The sequence below is a fragment of the Lissotriton helveticus genome, chromosome 10, assembly GCF_964261635.1.
Source record: "Lissotriton helveticus chromosome 10, aLisHel1.1, whole genome shotgun sequence".
NCBI lineage: Eukaryota > Metazoa > Chordata > Amphibia > Caudata > Salamandridae > Lissotriton > Lissotriton helveticus.
Genome location: NC_136071.1, coordinates 105,916,942 through 105,944,202, shown reverse-complemented (window position 1 = coordinate 105,944,202; position 27,261 = coordinate 105,916,942). Strand labels below are relative to the sequence as shown.

Sequence of the window (27,261 nt, the reverse complement as noted above, 5' to 3'; positions counted from 1 at the left end):
AACACATTCCTGTTTACCAAGTGATGAGAGGGCATGTCAATAGTAGATGTGCAATAAATTAATATCTGCTCCTTGGATCACCACAACTGAAATGAGATATTTTTGAATTCTCAGGTGTGTCAGCTATGATATGCAGGTGCTGCTCTTGCAACAGTTAACCCTGACGTTGCGAGAGAGAGCTGTGACTGCACTGATGTGCAGGTCTGACTTGCCCAACAAGCAATATGAAGAGTGCTCTGAGTCTGAAGATGTCCTTGAAAGCCATAGGCATCTAGCGACTTGTGTCTTCTTGTTGAATAATACAAGGGCAGGGTCCAGTTGCACAACTTGCAAATGGGTGGGACGACCAATACTTACCTGATTTTTTGGTCTTGTTTGACAATATACAGCCACCAATTATCCTGTGGCAGTGGACACACCCTGCTATTCAGTTGGCATTAATAGAAATACTGTGGCGTGTGGATCCCTGTCTACAACCAATTGTTATTTACATTGCAGCAGAGAGGAGCGTCAGTGACTCACTAATCAAGGTTTCTACACGCTTCTTGTTTGTAGTGTCACACCGGGGTAAACCGGGACACATTGTATTGTATTGTATTGTATTGTATATAGTTCTTGTATAGCACAACTGCCACCCTACTGGTATCCTGGCAGATGATAACTCTTAAGCATGGGGCAGTGATAGACAAAGAACAGACAATGTGAAGGGTCGAACAGAAGAGAGAGCCCAGCCGCTGGTCAGGAATCAGTCCGTGGTCAGGTGCAATGGCTAAAGGAGATAGAACTGATAGTCGGCAGCAACCTGCCTTTAAGGGCGGAAGGGCCACGCCCGTACATCTTTTGAAACATAAAGAGTGCCTGTAAGGCAGAGCAAAGATCCTCCTGACAGACACACTTTATTCTCAGGTCAGGCAGCCAGGAGCTAGACATGCGTTAAATGCACAGGATCCTGGTTTCCTGAGCTGAACTTTGCTGGGCTGAGGATGTCACAACTCTTGTTAGCGTAACCTCCTCCGCTCTGCAAAGCACATCAAGGCCCTCCCCTTTGTGATGAGGGGGAGCGTCATTGACAGGTTTAAGCCCTGGAGTGCCCAGGGCCGAGTGTCAATCAGTGACGACTCGTCACAGAGTGGGGTGAGGTCAGCAGTCTCACTGCAGAAAATTTACAGTCTAGCAAATGTTTTTCTTTCAGTAAGTAGAGGGTTGTGCAACGGAATAAAAGGGTGTTTCCTGGTAAAGGTTGAAGCGTGGGCATTCACAAGGATGTGAACAACTGTAAAGGTATAATTATGTCAGCACTAACAGACAATGTATATGCCTTTATGCATCGATTTTGAGCATTTGACGGTTGCGCTAGAAATGGCGGAGTAATTACAAAAACTGAGGTGAAAAAGTTCCATATACTCTGAAGATGCTTAGCGGAGGTGTTTTCTCTGCATAGTTACGAGATGTAGAAATTGGTGAAAAAAATACAAGGTGATCATGCCCATCCCCTCCATACGTCTTCTTGAGGAATATCCGAATTGCAGCCATTCCTCAGGGGTCAGTGTGGAGGAGGAATAGGACACCTGTAAATTTAGAATTTCTCATTGATTTCCGAGCCCTACTTCTTGGGATGTCGGGAATCCCTGAAGGTTTTCAAATTTTGGAAATCCACACAAATCATAGGATTAAACATACAATGTAAGATGCCCACATTTCTTTGACAAATGGCATCTCTGCTTTAACTTTCTATCCTACCCTCTTTGTGGTCCCTACTAGACTTCCACTAAACACTGCACCACTTTTTACAAAATAACCAACTAGTGTAAGAAGTTATTGTCGGTAAGGGCAAATGTCAATCTTGGACTGAAAAATTGCCAGATCACCATTACACAAGTGCTGAGTCATCAGTGTAATTAATGTATTCAGGGCTCAAATAGTAACTGAGTGCCCCAGGAAGAAACTGGGTGACCCAGGACCTTCAGGTTCTCAAGGACGCGGAAGTTACTCAGTTCTCTAAGGTGACTGAATATACTTTCGAAGAATTTCAAATTAACAAATTATTTTTTCAAGCTTGGCAATTACCGCAAAAGTAACAATAATTAAAAACAAAATAGGTAACCTTACTCTGCCATTGGTGGTTGCCGCGTAAGTAAAGGGCAGGGATATTCCTATAAACAAAGAAAACAGGAGTCAGGTTAAAATGATAGATCTCATATGGAACAAAACCTATGTCTAAAGCATTCTAGGCATAGAAGGATTCGATTAATTGTAAATGTACATACTTTTTTCTAGCGCATGGCTACCCTCCTGGGGCATCCCAGCGCTGTAAAGAGCCAGAGCACTATTAGGTCTTAATCAAAAAATGACAGACAGAAGTTACAATGATAGACACAAGTTACAATTGCCATTGTAATGCACTGGTAATCATAACTTACACCTGTCATCATAAGTTGCTTCTACGTCTGTTCCCAACTTGCATGGAACTTTACCAAACTTTCCAACCAAACAGGTGTAACTTACCATTGTCATAATAAACAAGCTTAATAAACAAGCATAAGTGTGTGAGATTTCCTAAAATACACTGATGCCTGGGTTTGAAGACATACCATTGCGTATTTTATGCACTCTGTAAAATTCACCAGTTTATAGTTAAGAAATGTGACACATCTTTAAGTAGTTTTAGAAATCCCTTCTTCTCCCACTTAATATATTTTCCTCTAATATGATATTTCTTCCTCCACCACTGCGTGAAAATGAGGATAGTTGGCTTTTCTTTCCGTATTTTCTATGCACTTACACCTGGACCTTTTAGATATAACTTATGTGTTCAGATACATTTGAGAAAACCTCTTACGAATGTCTGAGAAAATTCACTAACTTAAAGGAGTGTGATTTTACCATAATTTGTATGCTATTTCCCATACAACTTCCCTAGGAAATCCTTTAAGTTGGGGTTATCCTAGACTCAGTTACACGGCCTAGTGGCAAATAAATCAGATCATATCACTCCCACCCTGCGAGGTCTCCAACTGACCTCCTTGCAGGCTAGAATGCAATCTATGATACCATGCTTGAATCATAAAGATTTTCAACTAAACTGACTCACCAAATTAAAAGAAAAAATATTGCTGACTTGAGGAGAAAGAAGCACCAGGAACAAATGCTGATTGATGTTGGAAATTCCCAAATTAAGGAAGATTGAAACATTGATCTAATTCTTTTCATGTGTGGTGCCTAGGGTCTGAAACAATCTCCCAGAAGATAACAGATTGAAAGCATCCCTGCCTTGTTTCAGAATATTTTTTTATGGGCTTTTCATATCAATGGATTTTACTCTCCATGGAGCACTCTGTGGTCATGACAGAATGCTCACACTCAAGAGTGGTAAGTTCCCGGAGAAGATCCCCACTGATTTTGCAACGTCGGGGTGTTCCTGTTACGGGATTAAACTTAATTTACCTTTATTTCCTGCATCAAAGGATTTTTTTGTAACAGGAATTTACATTGGCGATGAGTGGCCTTTAAGGTGGGGGGGTGGGCGGAGCGGTGAGGCCAATGCTCTCACCACCATCCCCCCAAGCCCACATGAGATTTGAAGATCCAAATAGACTGAAATAGAATGGAGTCGCAGGTGAAATTCTTGTCAACATGAACCTTTAACTATTGACAATGGGTAATTAGTTGATTTTTTTTTCTACCCTAAAAGGTGCCTCAAACTGATTATTTCTGTGCCCTGCTCTTACGATGGTAGCTCACATGGATATCAACTTGCGCCATACCAATATCTAAATGTAGAAGGTAGCCGGCATGGGGACAGATGAAGTTCTGAGATAGCTCCCAGTAATGTGTTGCTGTAGTTATGCCTCAAAAGTACTAGGGATTGTAAAACAGTTGGAAGTCATCCTCACTTATGAAATGTTGAATTGCTCTGACTAGTCTAATACTGGGTGCCTTTGGCTTATGTGTACTGGTAGATTCAGATTCTTGCCACCATAAATTCTGGGTCCTTGCATAATCATCAAGGACACACAATCAAACATGTTGAGAATGTCAAGAAATGTTTGTCCTGGAATGGGGCACTGATAAGGAGATGATGAAAGATTCTATTATAATAGCAGTGATAATGGTCAACAAGAAGTGTCTCTAAATGTCCTTTGAGAATTCTGCCTTTTAAGCTCACAGAAGTGCTTTTAGAGAAGGTGTGCAAGTCCAAGATGAATATACTTCTGACTTTGAAATATTAGTCCTTTTTTATTTCATCAGAGTTAGCAGACAAAGTGGTATCTCCATATAATACATCTAACACTGTTGGAATGAAAAGAGGGAATAGAATCGAAACCAAAATCAGGTACCAGGATGACTTAAAGCATCCTTAATTTCAAGACATACAAAGGGGCATCCCACACCAACCCTTGACAACGTTGAGAGAATCATTTTCACTGTTTTGCTGATTAATAATACACATCAACTTTAGTTGCATGGACAAGGTGCATGGTGGGATGAAACTAACTTTCTGAGATATAATTACACTACTTTTTGCTCAACTGGCTCATTTCTCCATTGAAGCAGAGTTGCACTTGTCGAAATAAACTTTAAATCTGCAGACAATCAGTGTCAAACAATCCACCATATGAAACTTCTCTTACCTAGGGCTAGAAGCAGTCCCACTAGCCTCCACAAAGGCGACATCGCCTGACACCGCTGGTTCATCATCTCTTCCTTTTGATTGCACTGAAAAAAAAAGCAATACATTCAAGTTATGATTGTAATTGTAGTAAAGCTTTGACATTAGGAAGGCTACCATATGGTATGATAGTAATCTTGCAATTATCTATAGTGATATGAAGTCAGCAGGAGTTTCTGTGCCTTTACTCTTTCGCCTAGACAACCTTCAGAAGAATTATTGTTTGAGTTCAGTTAGACTTAGAAGGAAAGTAGGGTATATAAACAATACAAGGGTTTTGCCTGTGTTGCAAGAGGAAGACCCACTTTTTGCACCACTGTTGTTCTTCAGAATCTATGATGGTTCTGAGAGCGTTGTTGCCTCTCAGGTTCCTCTTGTATCGAAAAACACAACTGTTATGGTCCATCACATCTGTTTGCATCAGCCATTGAACCATACAGATTATAGGTCTGTTGGGGTCAGTGGCAGAGGTTTGTCGTACAGAATAGCTAGGGCCCCAGAAGCATCCATGGGCAAAGATTCACAGATCACAAGCTATATACTGATGACGTGTTTGCTGCCTCCCCCCCTGCACACCAGTCAGCAAATTAGGGTCGAAGAGATATTTTAACGAACTGCCACAGTTCTATTCCCCATTATTAGATATCAATTATACAATGAACTGGGGGTCTCAACAAATGCCACCAAATACCAAAAAGGAAATAGAAGAGAAGTGAAAAAACAGGAGTATTGTGAAAAACAGCAAACAGGGGACCCTTAAACAGAGCTTGGATTCCCATCAATTACCTTAGTGATCACTTGTGAAAAACAGCAAACAGGGGACCCTTAAACAGAGCTTGGATTCCCATCAATTACCTTAGTGATCACTTGTGAAAAACAGCAAACAGGGGACCCTTAAACAGAGCTTGGATTCCCATCAATTACCTTAGTGATCACTAAGGTAATTGATGGGAATCCAAGCTCTGCTTAAGGGACCCGTCCTGTTTGCTGTTTTTCACAAGACTCCTGCTTTTTCACTTCTCTCCAGTTTTTTTGCTTGGCCAAGGCTAAGCCCTGGAAGGCACTGGCCCACTGAAAGCACTGCAAATATAGATAGACCAGACAGGCTGATGCACAGGAAAGAGGATATATACATATAAACACAAAGTGACACACATAAAAACGCACAAAGGCACACACACATGCAGACAAACACACAAGCGCAGACAGGAATACACTCAATAAAATATGGGCAAATAGACAGGCACACAAAAACACCCTCTGACATGCATAAGCGCACACGAGCAAGGACAGAGCTGCCCATGAACACACACACAAGCGTGCATAAAACACGCAGCGATACATGTATGTATCACACAGAAAAGCACACAGATGTAGCGTGTGAAACGAGGAAAGATGGAGATGAGCAAAACTTCCTTGGAGATCCTGAACACGGCACTTAGCATTCACAGGCTAAATAACCGCAGACAGCCACACGCATGCAGCAAAGGAAACGCACACACACATGCCCTCACGCGAGCACACACCAGTGTTTAGCCACGCACATGCTGCCACACATACATGAACGCATTCAGCCACATGGGCAAGCAAACACAGAAAGTCACGCACACACAGCAAAACACGTGCACAAAAAAGGATAGGCAGACAAGCGTGTGCACAAACGTACTTACACATACAAGTAAGATCGACCTGGAACGACCTTCCGCTCCAGCTCAGACAGATAACATCGCTCCCCATCTTCGCAAGAAACCTCAAAACCTGGCTCTTCGACAGACCCCCTCCTTGATGGACTGGAACCTGCGACCCCCCCACCCCCAGCGCCTTGAGACCCTTACGGGTGAGTAGTCGCGCTCAACAAACACCTGATTGATTGATTGATTGATTGACATAGATTTAAATGAAAATACAAATGTACATGATGAATAAGCAAAAACACATCAGAGAAAAATGTAGAGATGCACACATAAAATAATATATCCACACATACCCATGCATGGACACACACACACACACACGCACACACACACACACACACACGTATATCCTCAGTTGTAATGTTACAGGTGCATGTGGGCATTGTAATTTAATTGCATGTAGTTACTCCATTGTTTCCCTTAACAGTGTTTACTCTTTCATTGACAAAGAGTATACTTATTCAGTGCCATTAAGTATGGTTGGGTTTTCCTGCAGTGAAGGCAATGAAAATTTAGAAAATACGTTTTGCTTGTCCTGTTCTTTTCTAGTTCTCTCCGTTTGATACGTCATAGTCTTTCTTTATTGTTTTGGTGCAATTGCCAGCGACTCTTTACTTCTCAAACAGCAGAACAGGTGCTCTTCACTAAACCCATTGTCCATTTCCTTTCACCAGTCGCCTGTTGCAGACAGTGCAGTGGGTTTCTCTAAAGGAACCTTATGACGTTTCCTTTCTGCTTGTCTGCATGTTTGCTGACTTTAACAAGGAGCACATACAAATCTGGCTTTTATTGGAATCTATACAATGGCAAATTACATAACAACTGTGGAGTAAATTCTGGGATGTTACAGACTAATTTGCAACTTCCTGGGGCACAAACGTCATCTCTGGGTTCTGGGCCTACATAGTCCCCTCTGCTTTGCCCACATCTGGAGTGCATCACTGCCAGCCTTAAAAGCAGTTGAAGGCTCGGTAAAGTGTGTGGCGGTGTGTTGTGATGACTGTCTTTCCTTGATTTCCAAGTCCTTTGCCCACCCAAAATCCCTGCACCATGGGCATAGCAGAGCAATCACATTTCCAAACTTGACCTTTCTGTACAGATAACCGAGTCCATTGTTCCTAACCGACGCCCTTTGAACAATGATGGAAATATAGGGGGAGATGATGTGGCGTTATGGCCAGAGCTGCAACCAGGGTTAGTCTGGAAAAAAATGAATGTGACTTTGTGCAATGTAACTGGTGCTCATGTAAAGCATTCCAGTACATTTGGGTTGATATCATGCTGTATAAATTGGTAACAACAACAAAAATACTGTCTAAAGATCACTCACTTTACCCAGAATATTCCCTCACTCTCTCTTAGAGGGGTTTCTTTGAGTTTTAAAGTTTTTGTTTTTTTCCATCTTTTTTTTTTATCTTCCGCATGATTTTGGATATCCCACTGATTACACTCAGCTTGTTTTCAGAGCAATAAGAGTGTACAACTTTGAGTGTCTCTGCATGGTGTGTCATTATTTTTCTGATCAACCAGGAGTCAATGGCTTAAAGAAAATGGGGACTTGTGTGGAATTGTTTCATCTTTTGACGTTTTTGCGGTATTTGTTCATGTGTAAACTGGAAATGTTTGGCTCAGTTCTTGTCTAAAGGTATTATTGTTTGTCAACAGCATGGGTTCTTGGAGGGACTTCCGCCCACCTAGTGTTGCATTTTTATTATTTTATTGTAATTTACTTTCATATTCTGCAGTCAGTTCCTTCCTCCCAGGGGCCAGTTTAATCTCGTGGCATCACCTTCCTTTGCTGCAATAGCTGCCTCTTAAGACTCCTTTAAAAAAAATGTTGGTTTTGAATTACTAAAGCTTTCAGTTCGCAGCTAAAACCTAAATATTAAAATCCATGACGTATGAATGAGTATGTGTACATTTTTGACCGCTCGAAGCATCCCCAAATAAATTCTACTTGTGCTTACTTAGCTAAATAAGAAATCAGATGACCTTGAAATACATTAACATAACAAGGACAAGTATAATTTCTAACTCTTTGAAAACCTTGACCATATTACCTAATGTTAAACTATCTTTATCAAACATGGGTGTAGATACAGTCCGAAAACAGTCCCAGCATTCCAGGGATGATACACTAATTTCCCTGTTTTCCTTTCAAGAAGTAGTTATTCTCCAAGATTTATGAATCCTCATTCTTAACGTTGCTTATCTTTTGCAGTTTGTGCCCAAATAGTTCAGCATTATTTAGCTTTCATACGGATTTTCTTGGAAGAAAAAATATTGATGCACTTTACAATATTTTTTTCTACAAAGCTTTTTTAGAAAAGGAGTGTTTGGGTGTTTTGGTGACCACCTCCTTCAGCACCTTTTTAGGTCTCAGTCACAGCGTTAGCTGCTTGCTGTCACACCTATTGTTTCTATAATATAAATACATTTAGATTGGGCTGTGGGTTAGCCTCTTTCTCATGACTACATGTCTTTGGGGTCTATCTAAGGTGTCTGCTTATGATTTGAAAGTTTTCTTCACTATTCCTTTATTTATCACACTTAGAGACACTTTGATCTAATTGTGAAAGGGTGAGTTGTATTCTTCCACTGCTGACTTAGTTAAAGGACCACTTTTAGGTCTCACTTATTTATTTCTCTATTGCAACATAAGTTCTCATATACTTTTGTAAGCAAATTACGATGTTAAACTGCTGAGGTTCTATTTGTTTTGGATGGATTCACGTTACATAAAACTGTTACTTTCATTTCTTATTTCCTCTGTGAATTTGGAAAGAAGGTGTCTGAAAGAGACACAAAAATGCAATACAATCAGAACAAATCAAACCAACTATTGGAAATTAGGAAGCCAGGTTAACCTAGCTGCTTCTCTGGGCTCGTTTTAATTGCATCATGATGTTTGAGGCCGTGTGATATTTAAGACTAGATTTTCATAATCGCACTGAACCAGTTATGGAATCCGTTGGCATTCTAAAATATAGAATTTATACTCATTGTCTTCTTTATGTACAGCACAGCTAAAAACGTGCATACCCGGTGGAACCTAAAATGAGTACCTTATGTGGGATGTGAATCAATGGCCAATAAATGGGCAAAAATAAGTAACTGTCAGTTCAGCTATCACAGGCCAAGTTGATCAATCTTTACAAAGATGTGACCTTTTGAATTATGTGGCTGGGACATTCAAAGTGAGCCTCCTACTTGACAAGGTCATTTTGCAACTGAGCACACATGTGCACCTTCTAGTAATCAGGCCTGTCTAATGCATTGTGGGGCTAAGTGTAAAACTGACAGGGCCTCATGATCGATTTTGCACAACAAACTACGCAGGATATACTTGGAGCCTGATTATGACTTTTGACAGTGTGTTGGCGGGTGGCCATCCACTGCCACGCCGCACCACCAAGAGTCTCTGCTGCCAGATTACAAGTAATTTTCTGGTCGGGCGGGTGGCGAGGCAGAACCCACGGCAGTGCCTTTGAAAAAGGAACCGTGACGGGAACGCCACACAGCCTCCTATAGTCCATGTCGTGCAGGAACTGTGGTGCATGCGCACATGGGATCACATGTTGTGCCCCTCTGCATGCATCTCCAGGCTGAGGGGGCAGAGGGCACCCTTTGTTTCAGCACCGCTAGCTGTTTCAGTGAGAAAAGACCTCCATGAAAAAGCCGGCAGTCCTAAACTTGAAATATGTATGGTGGTTCCGCAGCAGCACTACCTGCATCTTACAATGGTCCTGAACACTGCGCCACTGCCAGGGAACTGTGGTTCGCTGGCAGAGCCAGTGGCCCAATTACGGTCCGACTGCCCAACTCGTAATAGGGCGGTCAGATCGCCAGTGCAGCGGTGGCTGGACTGCCACCGCTGCGCCACCATGAGTCGGATGGTCCTTGGACTGACAGACTCGTAATTAAGCCCTAAGTGTTTCAGAGTTTTATCTAATGCCCTAGCTCTTACTTTCCCTCCAAGCTCTTCTAAGCGCTGGCCATCTCCTGCACCTTCACCTCTCAACCTCTTTCCTGCACTTGCATATGTCCCATACACATTAATTTCCTTACTTGACAAGCTGCCCAAAGCCATGTGTGATAACTTCAGGCAACTCCACTTCTTATCTGAAAGCTATGTGCATTCTGGGATTTGTAGTTCTCTTATTTCATCACATGAGCTCACAAATCCTGCCTTGAAAAGTGGTGATGGCTAAAAAGCCAGAACGGGTAGATGAAAAAGTTAGCCATGGCTCTTTTGTCTGCCGCTCTCTCTTCTGTGCCCATGCCCCTACTTCACCCAGGGCTGGTTTTCCCCAGTTTACCTACAGTTGATAGATCCTGGATCCACTATGCCTTCTGTCTGACCCGGTCTCTCTATCCTATGACAGTGCTTAGAAGCTTATTTCTGGTCCAGGGAGAACTTGGCCTGGCAGTTCGGGCTGGACTGTTACCCAGAAGGCACAGGGTCAAGACTGATTTGCAAATGGCTGGGTCTAAACTGGGGTGGTGTGGTGAGCAAAAGAACGATGGATTTATTCAGATCTTTTGACTGGGGGTGAATGTTTCGATTTGTTCTGCATTCCGTCCATCATCTGTGTGTCTAGTGCTTAGAAGCAAGTACCCTGCCGCTGCAAGACTGTGCTCAACAAGGCATGGGGTATGCACCGATTTCACACCAGCGGAGAAAGTGACACAATTAACTGTACTTGTGAAAGAGATGTGGCCTAATGGACTGATCTGCCGACATTGGCGCTGGGGATCTGCATCGTGTGATCCTGAGCGGCGCCACCCGCACCTAGGGGCGCGGCGCCCTTAGTGGCAGTCTGGGCGGGAGCCAGAATAGATGTCCTCAAGGTCTTGGACTCTCCTGCCCTTCCCAAGATGCCGGAGTGTATGTTTAAGAACATTGAAAGAGGTATACCCCGGTATGGTGGGGCCAAGGCGGAAGTAGTCCCCGGTGGTAGTGCCTCTCTCTGGGAGGAGCACTAACATGGAAAGTTACAACTGAAACAGTGCGAGTTGGAGCCTGCTGACACAACAAGCACAGGAGGCCATAACGAAGAGGTATGGCCATGATTGGATTGTAAATAATATTGTGTATACCTTTGCCTGGAAGAAAATGGTCAAGTACCTTAATCAAAATGAATAAAGGATTAATAACACTGCTTTAAGATTTAATAAAGGACTACGCAGTGAACGACAACAACCTGCTTCATGTCTTTTTATGTGGACACATGTTTTGCAGGGGGGGGCGACTCACACACGGTATGCACACTATGTGCAAATCACTTTCTCTCCTCGTGCCAAAAAAATAGCCGTGTGCAAGGGAATCTGGTGCTCACGTAAATCTGCATAAAACAAAGCACGGCTCTGTCCTCAGTAAATAATGTCTCATTCTCCAGTGCTTTACGTCAAAGCTCAAGCAAAGGTCACATCCTGGTCTCTTGTTCCCTTGTTGTTTTAAAGATTCCTTCATGTTCCCCTCCTGGAAGCTGTTTTGAGCTTCTGTGCGGGGCCCTGCACTGCGTGGGGCCCGGGTAACTGAACCCCACCTGCCTTACCAGGTCATGTTAGTATCACTTTCTGTGCAAGCCACCCTCACAATGAGTTTGTGGAGCCCTTTGTCGAGGTTGGATATCTTGCAGTTGTCTGCTGTTCCAATGCCTGTCGCTATCTCTCCTGCATCTGCAACGGCAGTGAAACACGTTGAAGATCACGCGTTTCGGGCTTGTGCCAACAGGATCAGTTAATTTGCAAAGCAAATTTACAAACTATTCCTAAAGGAAGGGCAAACCCGGTGATCGCCTTCTTCCTGGGTAAAATACTTACACAACAATACACTTCCCTCAAACTGTGCACATCGCTGAGTGTGGTGGAGATTCAAGATATTTGTGGGGGTGGGGGCAGGGGTGAGCAGAGGGCACACCTGGGCACATCCTGTGTGGAGCAGGGCAGCAGAGGTACAGAAACATGGGAGGGTCAGGCAGTTTATCAGGACAGTGCACACCGTAAAACAATGGCATTGATTGTGGTTGTCGTACACCCAGGGCTTTAAGTGGGATGAAAAAACTGTCTCTCAAAGGGGCGTGGCCACTGTAATTAAGGGCGTGGCTTAAAGACACGTAAGCTAAAAATCTGTGCTTGGCATAGTGTGCCGCCGGACTGATATTTTGCTGTTTCTGTCTTTGCATCCAGATATATGGTGCAACAAGTAACATCATACCTACAACAAGTCAGGACTATTGGCTTTGTCAATGGTTGTTAGTTGCATATGATAAATAAGCAGCAACTATGGCATGTATGTAGTATTGAAAAAGCTTCCACTTGAAGCCCTGGTGACACCACGACAATGTTGCTGCTCCAGAGTTTCAAAAAGAGAAGGGAAATCCAGAGAGAAGATGACCCTCTTTAAAGGATTTCCTTCCCCTACAACGCTCACCTGGCATGACGTCATGCCGTAACTTCTCCACTAGTGAGAAGTGAGCAGTGTGAGCACGCGCACATCGATGTGCCTGCTGTCACTACAGTCCGGAAAAAACCCACCGCCTGTGCCAGGGCACAAAACAGAGCCCGATAGAGACCCGTTTCGAGGCCCCCTTTAAAAAATCTGCCGGTGCACAGCACCAATGAGACCCGGCCCACTTAAAGCCCTGCGTACACCGATAATTTGCGAATTGAGACCCCTGGAGTTTTCCATACAGCACACACGACACACCTGCACCTGTGAACACGCAGATATCAGCTACATTTGATTGCAATTCCAAGTTACACGGGATTCAGCAGACTCTTGTGTAGGAGCAGAAGGGACCCAAAAGGCCACTGATTCACCTGTCGATATGGAGTCCAGTGAAATGCAATTGTTCCCAATTACGTCATATATCAATCAGTAATTTTCCAAAGAATTTAACCGACATTTTAAGTGTTTTAAACTAAAAGGATGAGTGCTAGTATCAACTCAAATATCTGAGTTTTTCCTCTTGGTTTAGCCCCTAAGATAGGTCAGCGTCTGAAGGGCAGTCTAATGTGTACTCAGAAATAAATACAAAGTGTGGCCTCTTTTTGAAATTGGAAAACTTTGAGGCATGAAGGGTTAAATGTGATTGATTCCGCACAAGGGGAACACATATGCATTTGTATTCAAAACGTGCTTTTTGCAAATGGGAAAAACTTATAAACGATATTTTTCAACAACCAACTCCAAGTTATAGCCATTTTTCTTTACATATTCATAACTTTAAATAACCAAGCTTGCTTTTATTAAAATGCCTAAGACATTTAGGGCCCGATGTAGGTAAATCCCATTTACCGATTTTGAAATACCGAATCCTACCGAATCGGTATTCAAAAATCGGTAAATGGGATGTAGGTCCCAACATCTGGATTCGTTACCGAATCCTTAACAATTCTTTAATTACCGATTCGGTAAATACCGAATCGGTAAAGCCCATTCATTCCTATGGGCTTTGAAGCCCATAGGAATGATTAGGCATTACCGATTCGGTATTTACCGAATCGGTAATTAAAGAATTCACAAGGGTGCAGGGGGTGTCACTTTGACACCCTCTAGCACCCCCAAAACGGGCATGTGTGCAATGTGGCACACAGACATGCCCTAAGGGCACGTCTGTCTGTCACATGGCACATGTGTACATGCACAGATGTGCATGTACACAGGAATCGGTTTTTTACCATGGATTTGTATTCCATGGTAAAATACCGATTCTGTAGGCCATGTGCTGATGGAACATTGGCTACCTACATTGCATTTTCGGTAGTTCTACCGAATCGTCATCATTACCGAATCAGTAAATATTACCGATTGGGTAACTTTACCGATTCGGAAATGATAACGATTCGGTAAAATTACCGAAAATGTGCCCCTACATCTCGATAGCCCTTTACCGATCGGAAACGGCCGAAAATCGGTATTTTCGGCCGATTCCGATCGGTAAAGGGCTACCTACATCGGGCCCCAATACCTTTCAAAATTGTTAGGCGTATTGGTTGAAAAAAATGTGAAACTTTATATGGATTTGTTATGTTTTTTTATAAAAAAGAAGTGGCAGTTACCGAGTGAAAAGTACCTTTTTTCCTCCCACAGACCGACTTAAAAATGGCAGTACAAGCCCTAGTGCTACCAAGATTAGACTATGGAAGCACCACTATGTGCGGTCTCCCCAAATACAAGCTGGCCCCGCTGAGGGCATCGCTTAATGCTGCGGCCAGACTGGACTCTGGTACTAAAAGAAATAACCACATTTCTCCCGATCTTCAAAGCTCTGAACTGGCTACCCTATGCGTCAAGAATACACATAAAGATCGCCTGCATGACCCATAAAGCACTGCGTAACAATGTCCCCAGTTACTCAGCTCTAAAGCTAGAGCGATCGGGAGGATGCAGACAATTGCGAAGTGGGATTTCACTATTACTGAAACCACAACCCTTCCTTAACACCTTAGCCGCGGTAGGATTTACCGCGGCGCGCTGAGTTTTTTTAAAACCCGCGTTACATGACGAGTGTACGAGAGGCGTACCTCATGACGAGCTGAGCTCGTCATGAGTGTGGAAAGGGTTAAAAAGAGAATTGGTTGCAGAGCATTCTCTGTGATTGCACTGAAGATTTGGAACGCCCTTCCTTAAGTGGTACGTGGTATCTCCTCCTTTAACTCCTTCAAAAAAGAAGTAAAAATGCTGCTAATGAACAAATTCAGATCCTAACACTTTAATGCTATGTTGACTTCTTGTCACCTATCTGATCCACATATTGCTTAGGATGTATGACATTACAACGCATGCTTTTACATCGCATGCTTTTACAACGCTGTTTTTACAACGCATACCATTACAACGCATAGTGCTTTTAGGCGCTGCATAGTGAATTGTTTAATTTACTATTCCAACTCCAGTCCCCGTGGATAGTAGGGAAGTTGTTGGATAGTACATTAAACACATTCCCTATCCTAGAGCGCCCCCCAGCGCAATGCGTTGTAATGGTTTGCGTTGTAAAAGTTGCGTCGTAAAGGCACTGCGTGGTAAAAGTTGCGTTGTAAAGGATGTTTCCCATTACTGCCTACCTCTTTTGTAATGAAGGCGAATACTGAATGTATGTTTACTACCTCAACCACCCTAATGTTTAATAACTGTGTATTGTGAAGCGTTCTGATTCCCTCGGGGATCCTTCTCTGTTGACTACTAGTCACCTATGATATCCATACACTACTATATACCTCTTTTGTAGGGAATGGCGAATAACAAATGTTTGTATACTACCTCAACCTTCTAAGGGTTAACAACTGTATATTGTAAAGCGCTCTGATACCCTCGTGGGTCACGTTCACGCTATATAAAACTTTATAAATAAATAAAATAAATAAATAGGAATATAATTTCTCTAATGTCTGACTTGACATCAGTTATTGTCGCTATGTTGTTTCTATGTGGATTTTGTTATGTCTTAGGCGTGAATTCTCCACAGAATATAGTTTATTGGAAAACAGACATACGTCATATCTACAAAAAAACAAAAGGTATTTATATTTTATGAAGAAATGATTCAACTTTATGTAATGTTATGAAAGCTCGCGATTACACTAGGAAGAGGAACTGATTGAGGACTCTCCCTTAGAAAGAAAAGTGCTTGATGAACACAAGCAGAGAAAGGCCATCCTCATCATCTATAGGGCCCTAATGTTGAATATGGAGACAGAACTCACTACCCTTAGTAATGGGTGGAATACAGGAGACGTAGACGACAGTACATGGGACGATATGGTGAAGACCCGGCAGGAAATATTAGTTAAAGCCAATTTCAGACTAATCCAACTTAAACTCCTGCACAGGATTTACAACGCAAGAGTTTGACTACTCAAATTTGGATTTGTTAACTACAAGAGGTGTTCTAGGTAGGGGATGTGGACAGAAAAATGGACTTTCTTTCATATTATTTGGGATCCAACAATACTGGATGAAACTTAAAACCAGAATGGAAGGAATGATGGCCACAGCACTACAGATGTCCCCCTGTGCAGCCCTACTGGGAGCATGGGGAGATGTACATCTAACAAGATATCAGAAACTATTGAGTAACCAATGGCTTGCAATTGCTAAAAGAGACATAGTGAGGTACTGGGGTGCGGGAGAAATCCTTGTGGTTCTACAAAAGGAGAATAGTTTGGATTAATGAAGAGCTGCTGAAAAAGTGGTGTACGAAGCGAAGTGATGTATGCAGAAATGTCATGAAATATTGGAAGGGGGGGATGAACTTAATAGCAATAAACAAATGATGATGCCCTTACAGTCAACAGGTGGGAGACATCACACTGAAGAAGGCCGGAGAGACTGTGTGACCCACCCAAAGGTGGAAGTAAAGAAGCCTCGAAAGACCTCCGATTAAAATAAGACACTGTGCCCGGGGTGACATTGCATTGTTTTTATGACTTGACTGGTGAGTGAGTAGTATGTAGTGAAATCCTAAAAGCAATAAAAAGGTTTTGTTATATTAAAGTTAAAATGCTTGCAAAATGCAATAAAGATTTTAAAAACATGCTATAAATGTTTTTATGTTTTTTTTAACAATCAATAAAAAATCTAAATACCGAAATTCGATTTCTTTTATTTAATTTATTTATTTAGTGTTTTATAGAGCGCGAACCAGACCCGTGAGGGTATCAGAGCGCTTTTCAGTAGTATCAGGTGGGATAACAGGACAAAGGGAGAGGAGAGCAGAAGGGATATGGAACAAATAGAAAAATACAGTACATAGCAAGACAAACAATCCTAATATCCGACTACCTGTTGGGATAGGAACAAAATGATACAATAAGCATGAGAAGCAGTCTCAGCACCCTGGCGGATTGTTCGGAAGAGCCGGGGGGGTGGGTAACATAAGGCGAGGGGCCAGGGATAATGCCGTAACGATAGGTAAAGTCAGGTTACGGAGGGGAATGTAATTTGATCATTAGGAGAGGAATTTTCCCATTAGGAACGTTTTGGTCTCCTGAAGTGAGCTAGAGACGGTATTCTTCTGATGGCGGGTGGGAGTGAGTTCCATATTCTTGGTGCGGCCCCGGAGAAAGCCCGATTGTACGTTCCAAGGGAGGGTTTTGTGGGAAGTTATGTCTTTGCTCACTGGGGCCAAAGCTTTCTCAACACATTCCAGTGCAGGATACCACTGACAGTGGCATATTTTATGCTTTGTAGCTCTGTTACAAGACTTGGGACTTTACCCATAGTGCCCTGTGAAAGGTATATCCATAAGGATTTATGGTACATAGCCACATTTTATCAAGCTATTCCCTCACTGTACTTCTTTTTAGGTTTTGGCTACAGCTTATTCCATGGGATGGCAAATGTTTTCTTGCGATCTCCTCCTGCTTTATCCCTTACACACCCTCTCGCTCATTCTCTTCACTCCCTCCAACCCCACTCTCAGATGTTCCCATCCCTGTCCCACTCCCAGTGGTAAATTGTTAGTAAAAAAATCTTAAGTGAGCTTGGCAGCCGCAAAGTCCTGTCAGGACACTGGCTTCCTTTTACCAATTTGGGTGAACTTTTTTTTAAGTTAAAAAATGTTTTTACTGTACTGTTCTAACATGTCCATCCTAATGTTAGAATAGTAAATTAAAAATGGCTCCCAATGCATCACGGTACATGCACGCGCATCGGAAGCCATCTTGGACTGTTTTTTTTTGTAGAAAACCCAATGCAAGTTCGCCAGCCAGGGGAGCACATGCATCTTAAGCCCTGTGTTCTCATGTGTTTAGCAGAAAGCACTGTAAAGTCAATAGCTTGGCCTGTTAGTACAGAAAACGATTGGCTTTGCAATCGCTTGGCTAAAACTCACAATATTGTATGACAATAATCATGTTAGCCCTGTTGGGTGAGTTTCTCTATTAGGTCATGAGAAATATCTACTTCGGTTTCCGAAAGAGCACAAAATCAAACAATGTCACTAGTGGCGTGACGTAAAATTACCCATAGATGCTGGATCCTAAGATGCATATGTAGGACAGTACTTGTATATCACAAACCTAGAAGGGAAGAAGCAGAGCATTGAACCAAGATGGCTGTATGAATGCTTCTGAAATGGTCTTACACATTACACTGTTCACCACTGCTGAGGTCCAGATATATAACCCTGATGATGATGGTGAGCCCTAGGTAGGAAGGCGTGGCAACACAGAGTGTTGGGACTTAGTGGGTGCAGGTGTAGGCATAGCAGTGTGAAACCACCACCAAAGAAACAGAGGAAGGAAGGCTGTGCCCTAGGGACATTGCATGGTGGAGATAAAGACATGGGGACTCCATATCACCCTAGAACCACATCTGCTGTCACCTCCTTCTCTGTCGCTGGGGAGTGTGGCAGTCGAAAGGCTGCCATCTTCTTGAAGAAGGTGACAGTGCCTTGTTGGATAATACTAGACCCATCAAACACCTGTTTTTATATATATAATTTAGTGATTGACATATGCAGCCAAGAAGGACCCTGTCCTGTTTTTCTTCACTGCTTTGTTCTTTGTTTGCAAATGTTCAACCACTAATGGAATTTTAGATTTGGGACTGTGCACGCGTCACATGTTTGATTTCAGTGCCCTAAAGTGTACATTACCTGTCCATGTATGTGCAAATAAAAATGTATGAAATAAAGTTTTTACTTAAATACTGCAATCATTTAAATGCATATGTGAGCTGAAATAGTTGATGCCCTCAGATATTGGTTTTGTTAAATGTGTTATCAGTGTTTGACAATCAGAGGAAAGACATCCTGTCCCAGCAATGCTTCACTGCCCTGCAAACATAAAGAGATTTACACCCTGTTATTGTTTGAGAAGAGCAAACAAAAGAATAACAGAGGGTGCTCTACCCTTCTTCTTTCTCAGAGTTTCCGTGAAGCAGCCAGGGGTTTACAGGGCACTCTGTGATGCAAGAGTGACAGACTGTACAACAGCATGTGAGGTGTTGTCCTTACTAACAAGCTGCCATGGTGAGTCAGGAGTACTGCAGATGGGCCACTGGGCCCCTCACCCCACCACGAGCACCCCCATTCAAAATTTTAGTGAGGAGATAGACCCCAACTTTACTTATGGCTCAACAGGGGGTTGTGATATTTCTAGTACACACTAGAAAAAGAGGGGCACAGCATCCGGTTGGTGCACGCGGCGACGTATTGCGAAATCGCCTGGCAAAGTAACTCACATCGACCCATGGGCACTATGTGCAACTTCCTTCCTTGTGGTTAGCAGAATCAACATCTAGTCATCGAGTGCTATCTGACAGTCACAGCGGGAAGAGGAGAGGTGGGACCAGTTTTTGAGACCCTTTGAGACTCGCGCGAGCCCTAGAATGGTCCAATCACTGGCGAGCACATTACAAGCAGCTCAGATTTTCAACTGTTAGTCACTGGTCTTATGTACTATTGTTCTTATTACATAGCACTTCATAACACATCCTTGCAGTGTCATAATATCATGTATAAGGGATTCCGCAAGCGACACAGTTACGGATTGCACAATGGTGCTGATGTCCTTCTGTCCTTGTGTTGACACTGGTAGATCCTGAAGAGAATTAACTCTTTGAAGCTTGTTCGCTTGGACTGGTGCTGAAACTTCCTCTAGGGGAGGATGCTGAGACTTGCATCCATGGATGTCAAAAGATTTTATAGGGGAGGCTTCCTAAATAGGCTGCTACTTAAATGGATTAACAAATAAATATTTAAAGTTCTCTCTGTCTTATGCATTCAATTTTCTCTGTGTAAAGACTATATGTTATGTTTCTTTGTGATTGTATGTGTTGTGTTTTGTACAGTACTTTTTTCTATCTAAAGTGATCGAAATAAAATCTTGCTGAACTGAACTGGATGTCAATAAAGTACCCAGGACGTAGCAACTTCGACCCCTGACTTGCTCGTTGGTAACTCAGCACCACCCTTAGTAACTAATTTGGTTGCTGGGGTTAAGGGAGGGGCAGGAACAGAAAGTAAAGAGGGCCCTGAGAACCCTACTTAATTTTCACACTTTTCCCATAGTAAGCTTCCTTTAGACCCTCAGCGGCAAAGAAGATGCTGAGGGCCTAAGGATTGCGCAAGTGGTCAATCATTGGGTCAAAGGGGGGCCTAGTGTTGCTTCTGCTACCCAAGGATACTGATGAATCAATTTCCATGCACATGTCTCACTTCAAACTGATGAAGAGTATTAGATGGAGATAGGATTTAGGTCTAAACTGCTCTCTTTAGAACTTGAAGATCTAGATTCTAATTCTGGTTTTATCACTAAAAAACTTAGCTTATTATTGTGAAAATCAGGTTCTCGCATGGTGCTGCACTAGCCTCGCCTGCCAAAGTTTGAACCTCTTAGAAACAGAATATCCCAGGTATTAACTGGTCCATAAAACTGGGCATAGCTCTGTCCCTGGGATGAGCTTTAGAGGAGCTTGCACACTAAGATGAGTCCACTAATATTTGTGCATTAGGTTTAGTCATTGATCTCCTTCAGAACTTTCTGAGGTTTCCTTAGGCTGATTCTAGTTAGTGAGTTTCATCCTCAGGCTTGAGCCTTTCAGTTTATCCTAACTTTTGACTCCTTATTTTCGATTTTTTTTCTTTGACTCCTTATTTTGCTCAAGTATCAGGAACGCTTAAGTCGGGGATGTCATAAGACTCGCTTTTCCTCAATGACTTGTCACTGTCCGCTTTTTATTGTAAAGTTTATTGTTGGCTTCATTTCAGCTTCAATTATATGTGTCATGATGCACATTTAAGCAAGCTGACCTTGTTTATATTAAACTTATAATGACAGACATTAAACTGTAATTACAATGTAAATCAAGGATGGTTCCAAGATGATTACCCTACAACAAACTAGGTAATTACATTGGGCGTGGCTAACAAATTAAATTACAACCTTTAATGGTAATGTTGGCTGTGCCTTCTTCAAGTGTTGACACCAGGACCCCTGTTGCATAAAGTGTGCGTTGTCCCTGTTTGCATTGTGGCACCCTTGTAAACAGGTGCCCTAGCTGCAAACAGGGGCAGTGCATCCTATTACACATAATTAGCTGCCCCTAGTGTTGAAGCAAATCTGTGGCTCCTAATTTCTACTGCAATTCATGACTTTGTAACCCTGCAATATTTATACATTCAGTTTAGTAATCCCTATGTAGCTTGTTAATATCTAGACCCATTATTTTGTAAACCTGAAGTCTGTGAGAAGCAGTTGTAGTTATTGGGTCACAAACTTATGTTGAGCCTCTCTTTGGTTTACCGTGTTCATAATAGAAACAATTGATAGTGGCAGCCCCAGCATATACAATAATACAATACAAGAAATTGATAAAGCGCACAGCTGCCTCCGAAGAGGTTTCCCAGCGCTAGTGGCACATAGGAAAGCAAGAGGTTAAATTCAACAAGTAAGGTACCCTATAAGCAAGAATCAACAAATAGGTTTTAAGATTTTATCTGAAAATAGATTCTGAAGGGCAACGGTGCAAGTGAAGGGGAAGAGCGTCCCACAGCTTGGAGGCAATGAAGACCGAGGATCTACCCCTCTTCTCTTGCCCTGTGAATGTGAGGGAGCCGAAAAGCTTCAAATTATTCGATCTCAAGGATCTGACTTGGCAATGTGGCTTGAACCTCTTACGGAGATAGACAGGACCCTTTTGCATCTGGCCATGAAAGCAAAAACAAGAGCAGTAAATTGGATTCTTTTCGTGACTGGGTGCCAATGGGGTAGATGAAGATGTTTCGACATCGAGGCTCGTGAGTTAATTTTTAGGATTAAGCACACGGCAGAGTTCTGTACAGTTTGAAGACGCTGTATTAGATAGGCAGGCCTAAGCGCAAACTGTTCACATAGTCAAGTTTGACCGTGGCCAGTGCATGGACAACTGTCTTATGAGAGTCTACCGGGGTAAGGTGGAGCGTCCTCCTAAGTGACTTCAGTGTAGCAAAACATGAGACAGAAATTGGGGTTCAAATGAAAGGTTGGAGTCGAATTTCACTCCAAGGTTTCTTACAGGTAGGAGCCCGGAGAGAGGGAACACCCATTTCTGACGGCCACCAGTTTCCAGGATCCGGAGATATCTTAGTGCCAAAAAAGAGAATTTCATTTTTTTCTGAGTTAAGCTTGAAGCAGCTTCATTTACCCATTCGACTACTGCTTGCAGACATAATTTAAAAGAACTCAACTTCACAGGTGAGTGCTCCCGGAAGGCAAGGAGGAGGTGAGTGTCATCCGCATAGGAGACCGCTCACACCCCCATGCCTCTACGAGTTTCACCAGTGGTTCAAGATAAATATTAAAAATGGTACGGATAAGTGCAGACCCCTGAGGTACATCATACACAAGGTATGCACATATGATGGCACGTAGGGGAGGCGGTGGCTGCCTCATAGTGTTATAGAAGTATGTCTTGTAGTGGCAGGGAGGATCCTGAAAACTGCAGGTCACTGGGAAAAAAGCCCCAGACGTCCCCTGGTATACCCTCTGAATATTGAGTTTTAATATTGTGCTTCCAAAATATCATAAGGATATCAACTACCAAAATATCATGAAGGTAGATACATATAGGTAAGTGTGGATCAATTATACACAACTCCACACATATGCTCCTTATGTCTTCAAAGTATGTAGCTGTGGAGTTGGAAATGCTAAATCTATTCTTGCTTATATATACTTATCTTCATAACATTATTGATAGTGAACATTCTGGCTATGAAGTATTTGCAGCATAATATTATGGTGCTCAATATATCATGATGCTCAACCCATAACAGACCACACCCCTCCCAACCCCTCGCTTGTGACAGTTCCAGCAATCCCCGCCCTTTTGCTAGGTTCATTGCCATGCTGTGTGTCTGCCTAATTGAAATAAAGAGTGAACACAGACTTCGAGAAGTGCAGAAGGCATGTGAAATTCCGAAAGAGCACAGAAGTGATGAACGGGAGGCAGAAAAATTCCACTGATTTAGAATTCCGATTCCCCTAGGCGCCATTCACAACAATAAACTGGCTACATATGCATTTATCAATTTATTTCTAATATTTTACTACACTGTGAACATTAGAGTCATTCACTGAAATGTAGACTCCAGGTAGTGTTGAAGTGAGTTACATAAGGCTAATTAGGGGCTCCTACATCATTTAATATCATAACCTTTGGCAGATGTAAATGTTCACCACACCTAAATTAGCATGCACAGTATATACCTAATACAGTATGCAATGCAATTGCTTGTTATCAGGATCCAATGTGGTCTTAGGCTTTCATCTTGCTTGTCCCTCCCATTATAAAAGTGTACCAAGACATCAAAGGTGAAATTGAATATAGAATTCAGACTTGCGACGTATGACCGCACTGCCACTCAAATCTGACTCCAGGTGTGTTCAACACAATTTTTACCTCTACAGTAGTGCTATATGTCTTAAGATATAAGGACTCGATAGCTTTAACTTTACAAAGAGTAGTCTTTAGCATACTAATTATTTGTGAGATCTTTATTTTCATTCTTTAGACACCATTACTATTAACTCATCACCTCCTTCTACTATCCCCTTTACCTCTTTTGTACATAAAAAATCTTTGAAGCTAGAACATAATTACTATATAGATTAGAATGTAATTATATGATTAATAGTGTAGTCTCTTTAGACACAGAGTTCTTAATATATTGATTGCATACATATATTTTTAATGATAGTTTATAAATTGTTTTGTCAAAAAATATGAAAAAAGCTTAAAAATCTCAAAATCAATTCTGAATCTACATACCGAACCTTCTATCGGAGCTCTGCTGTAAAGGCAAACACTACCAACTTTTAAATAAGCTTCTTCTGGTCCAAATGTGGGTGATGTATGCAGCAGGGCCCACAAGTTTCAGAGAGGCCTGTAAGGCTGGTGGAAGTCTCATGGCAATAACATTCCATTCTGGCAGAGTAATCATTCCCCAGAGGAACACCACATGCCTTAGGCAAACTTAAAGATGAACAAGCATCCTCAATGCCAAGAAGTCTGACTTATAAATTAAATTATGTCACTGATGTTACCAGCCCTGGCACTGAGGCACACTTGTTTTCAGGTGTCTGTGCAAATGTTATCATACAAAATATGCTACTCACATACTAAGAGAAACAATGGCTAAAGTAGGCTGAGCCATTACCCCATGCTTTCATGCTCTATGCTATAATAGATAGACCAGCGGCCAAAGATGACGGGTCCAAAGTCCCTACACACCACATATATATATATATATATATATATATATATATATATATATATATATATATATATATATATATATATATATATATATATAAAAATAGAACACCGCCTTCTCAGTGTTGTCATGTGATCAAGGCCCTTCGCAGGCTGAAATGCGTAATGGCGGATTTGGTGTTGGGCATGAAACAAATGAAAATTGCACCAGTTGCGGGTTCGTCTCGTCTTGTTCCACGGATTGCAAAAGACGTTATATGCTTCAGATATATATATATATATACATATATATATATAGCTGCTCCACTTACTCCAAAATATCCCAGCCGGGATTGAAAGCAAAGTAAGGCACTCACGGGGTCTATCAATCTCAGCGACAGTATTTATTCAACAGACGCGTTTCGGGAGAACGCTCCCTTCGTCAGTGTTTCACAGAAAACGCGCGTAGCAGCAGCATGTTATAACATTTCATTTCCGTCAAAGCGGGCATAGACATAAACATAGGACAGACTGTAAGTTTTAGTCATACGCGCCATCTTGTAGTGTCTAATACCCTCATTTGCAAAAGATAAGTGTGTGATCTCATTGAACCTTCAACCTTATCGCATGAATAGTAGTTATTATTCATTATATTCAATGTTGATGGCCATGAGGTTTACTGGTAATTCACGTTAAACGCGAACATTTTAAACGCTAAAATGCGTATTCAGTGACCCTCTAAATGAAGGGATCTCAATTTACCGCCGTGAATCGGCTTTGGCAGTGTGATTTCTGCCAAAGCCGATTCACGGCGGTAAATTGAGATCCCTTCATTTAGAGGGTCACTGAATACGCATTTTAGCGTTTAAAATGTTCGCGTTTAACGTGAATTACCAGTAAACCTCATGGCCATCAACATTGAATATAATGAATAATAACTACTATTCATGCGATAAGGTTGAAGGTTCAATGAGATCACACACTTATCTTTTGCAAATGAGGGTATTAGACACTACAAGATGGCGCGTATGACTAAAACTTACAGTCTGTCCTATGTTTATGTCTATGCCCGCTTTGACGGAAATGAAATGTTATAACATGCTGCTGCTACGCGCGTTTTCTGTGAAACACTGACGAAGGGAGCGTTCTCCCGAAACGCGTCTGTTGAATAAATACTGTCGCTGAGATTGATAGACCCCGTGAGTGCCTTACTTTGCTTTCAATCCCGGCTGGGATATTTTGGAGTAAGTGGAGCAGCTATTTTGTATCGCGGTGCACCACCGCGAAAAACGGCACCCGCTGCAGGAGTGACTCGTGAATGGTGCAACAGGAGCGTACATATATATATATATATATATATATATATATATATATATATATATATATATATATATATATATATATATATATATATATATCTACACATTAAACTAAGAAATAGGAATAAAGGTCAAAGTGACTTTATATTTAGGGGTTATAACAATAAGAACTGATGTTTAAAAACAGAAAAAAGACTGAAACTATTTACCAGTTAAAGGTTTAGGGCCAGATGTAGGTAATTCTATTTTACCGACTCATAAATACCGAATTTTACTGATTCGGTATTTATGAATCGGTAAAATAGAAGGTGGGAGATGTATGTAAAATCGGTATTTGAAATACCGATTCTGTAAAAATCGGTATTTACCGATTCTGTAATTACAGAATCGGTATTTCCCATTGATTCCTATGGGCTTTGAAGCCCATAGGAATCAATGGGAAATACCGATTCTGTAATTACAGAATCGGTAAATACCGAATCCTGCAAGGGTGCAGGGGGTGTCACTTTGACACCCTCTAGCACCCCAAATACAGGCATGTGTGCCATGTGGCACACAGACATGCCCTAAGGGCACGTCTGTCTGTCACATGGCATAGGTGTGCATGCACACATGTGCATGCACACCTGGATTCGGGATTTTACCACCCAATTGGATTGGGTGGTAAAATACCGAATCTGTAAGGCCTTTGGGACTCAGAAGAGTCCCACCTACATCTGGCAGTTACAGAATCGGTAAAAATACCGATTCTGTATTTTACCGATTCGGTAAATTTACAGATTCAGTAAAATTGGCCCCCTACATCGCTAATACCCATTTACCGGTCGGTAATGGCCGAAATCGTCCGTTACCGGTCGGTAAATGGCCTCCTACATCTGGCCCTAAGTGAACTAACCATAACTTGCATCCCTGTCATGCACTGTTTATCACCGTTCATCCTGCGGGACCAACCATCCAGATATACCTTACTTTAACCCTTTTATGCCCAACCTTACCACCTCTTTAACACCAATTTCTCGAAAATCACATTTGGTGCAATTCCGTCCAGTTGTGTTTTTCGGTATCGGAGCGCAAAGTTTCTTAGGGGAATTAACATGGGACATTACAGTTTTTGGGCCCCCACTTGACCAATCAGTGCAAAACGTTTCACAAAGGAGTCAAAGTGGATTCACTTTTTTCATGTAGATTCGTCAAATTTCGCTTAAGTTATTAGCCTAACTATAACTGCACAGTTGTGGTTATAACTGAGCAGTGTGTGTGTGTCTGTGTGTATATATATATATATATTCCCTCTGCCCACGCCTGACAAATCACCCCAAAACATTTCACACAGCAGCTGAAGTGACCAGAACACTACTTTTGAATATTTCAAGAAGAGTCGTCAAAAGGGGCCAA

At 42.0% G+C, this 27,261-nt stretch overlaps 1 protein-coding gene across 1 annotated transcript in view; it reads right to left on the bottom strand.

The window, feature by feature from the left end:
- LOC144785986 (uncharacterized) overlaps nucleotides 1–27,261 on the bottom strand; it is a 252,354-nt gene that overhangs the window by 171,843 nt on the left and 53,250 nt on the right. Inside the window, exons 2-3 of the mRNA XM_078664891.1 lie at nucleotides 4,632–4,716; nucleotides 2,110–2,153 (exon numbers count right to left, since the gene is read on the bottom strand). Coding sequence (XP_078521017.1) covers nucleotides 2,110–2,153; nucleotides 4,632–4,716 — 129 coding nt within the window. The remainder of the gene's footprint in view (nucleotides 1–2,109; nucleotides 2,154–4,631; nucleotides 4,717–27,261) is intronic.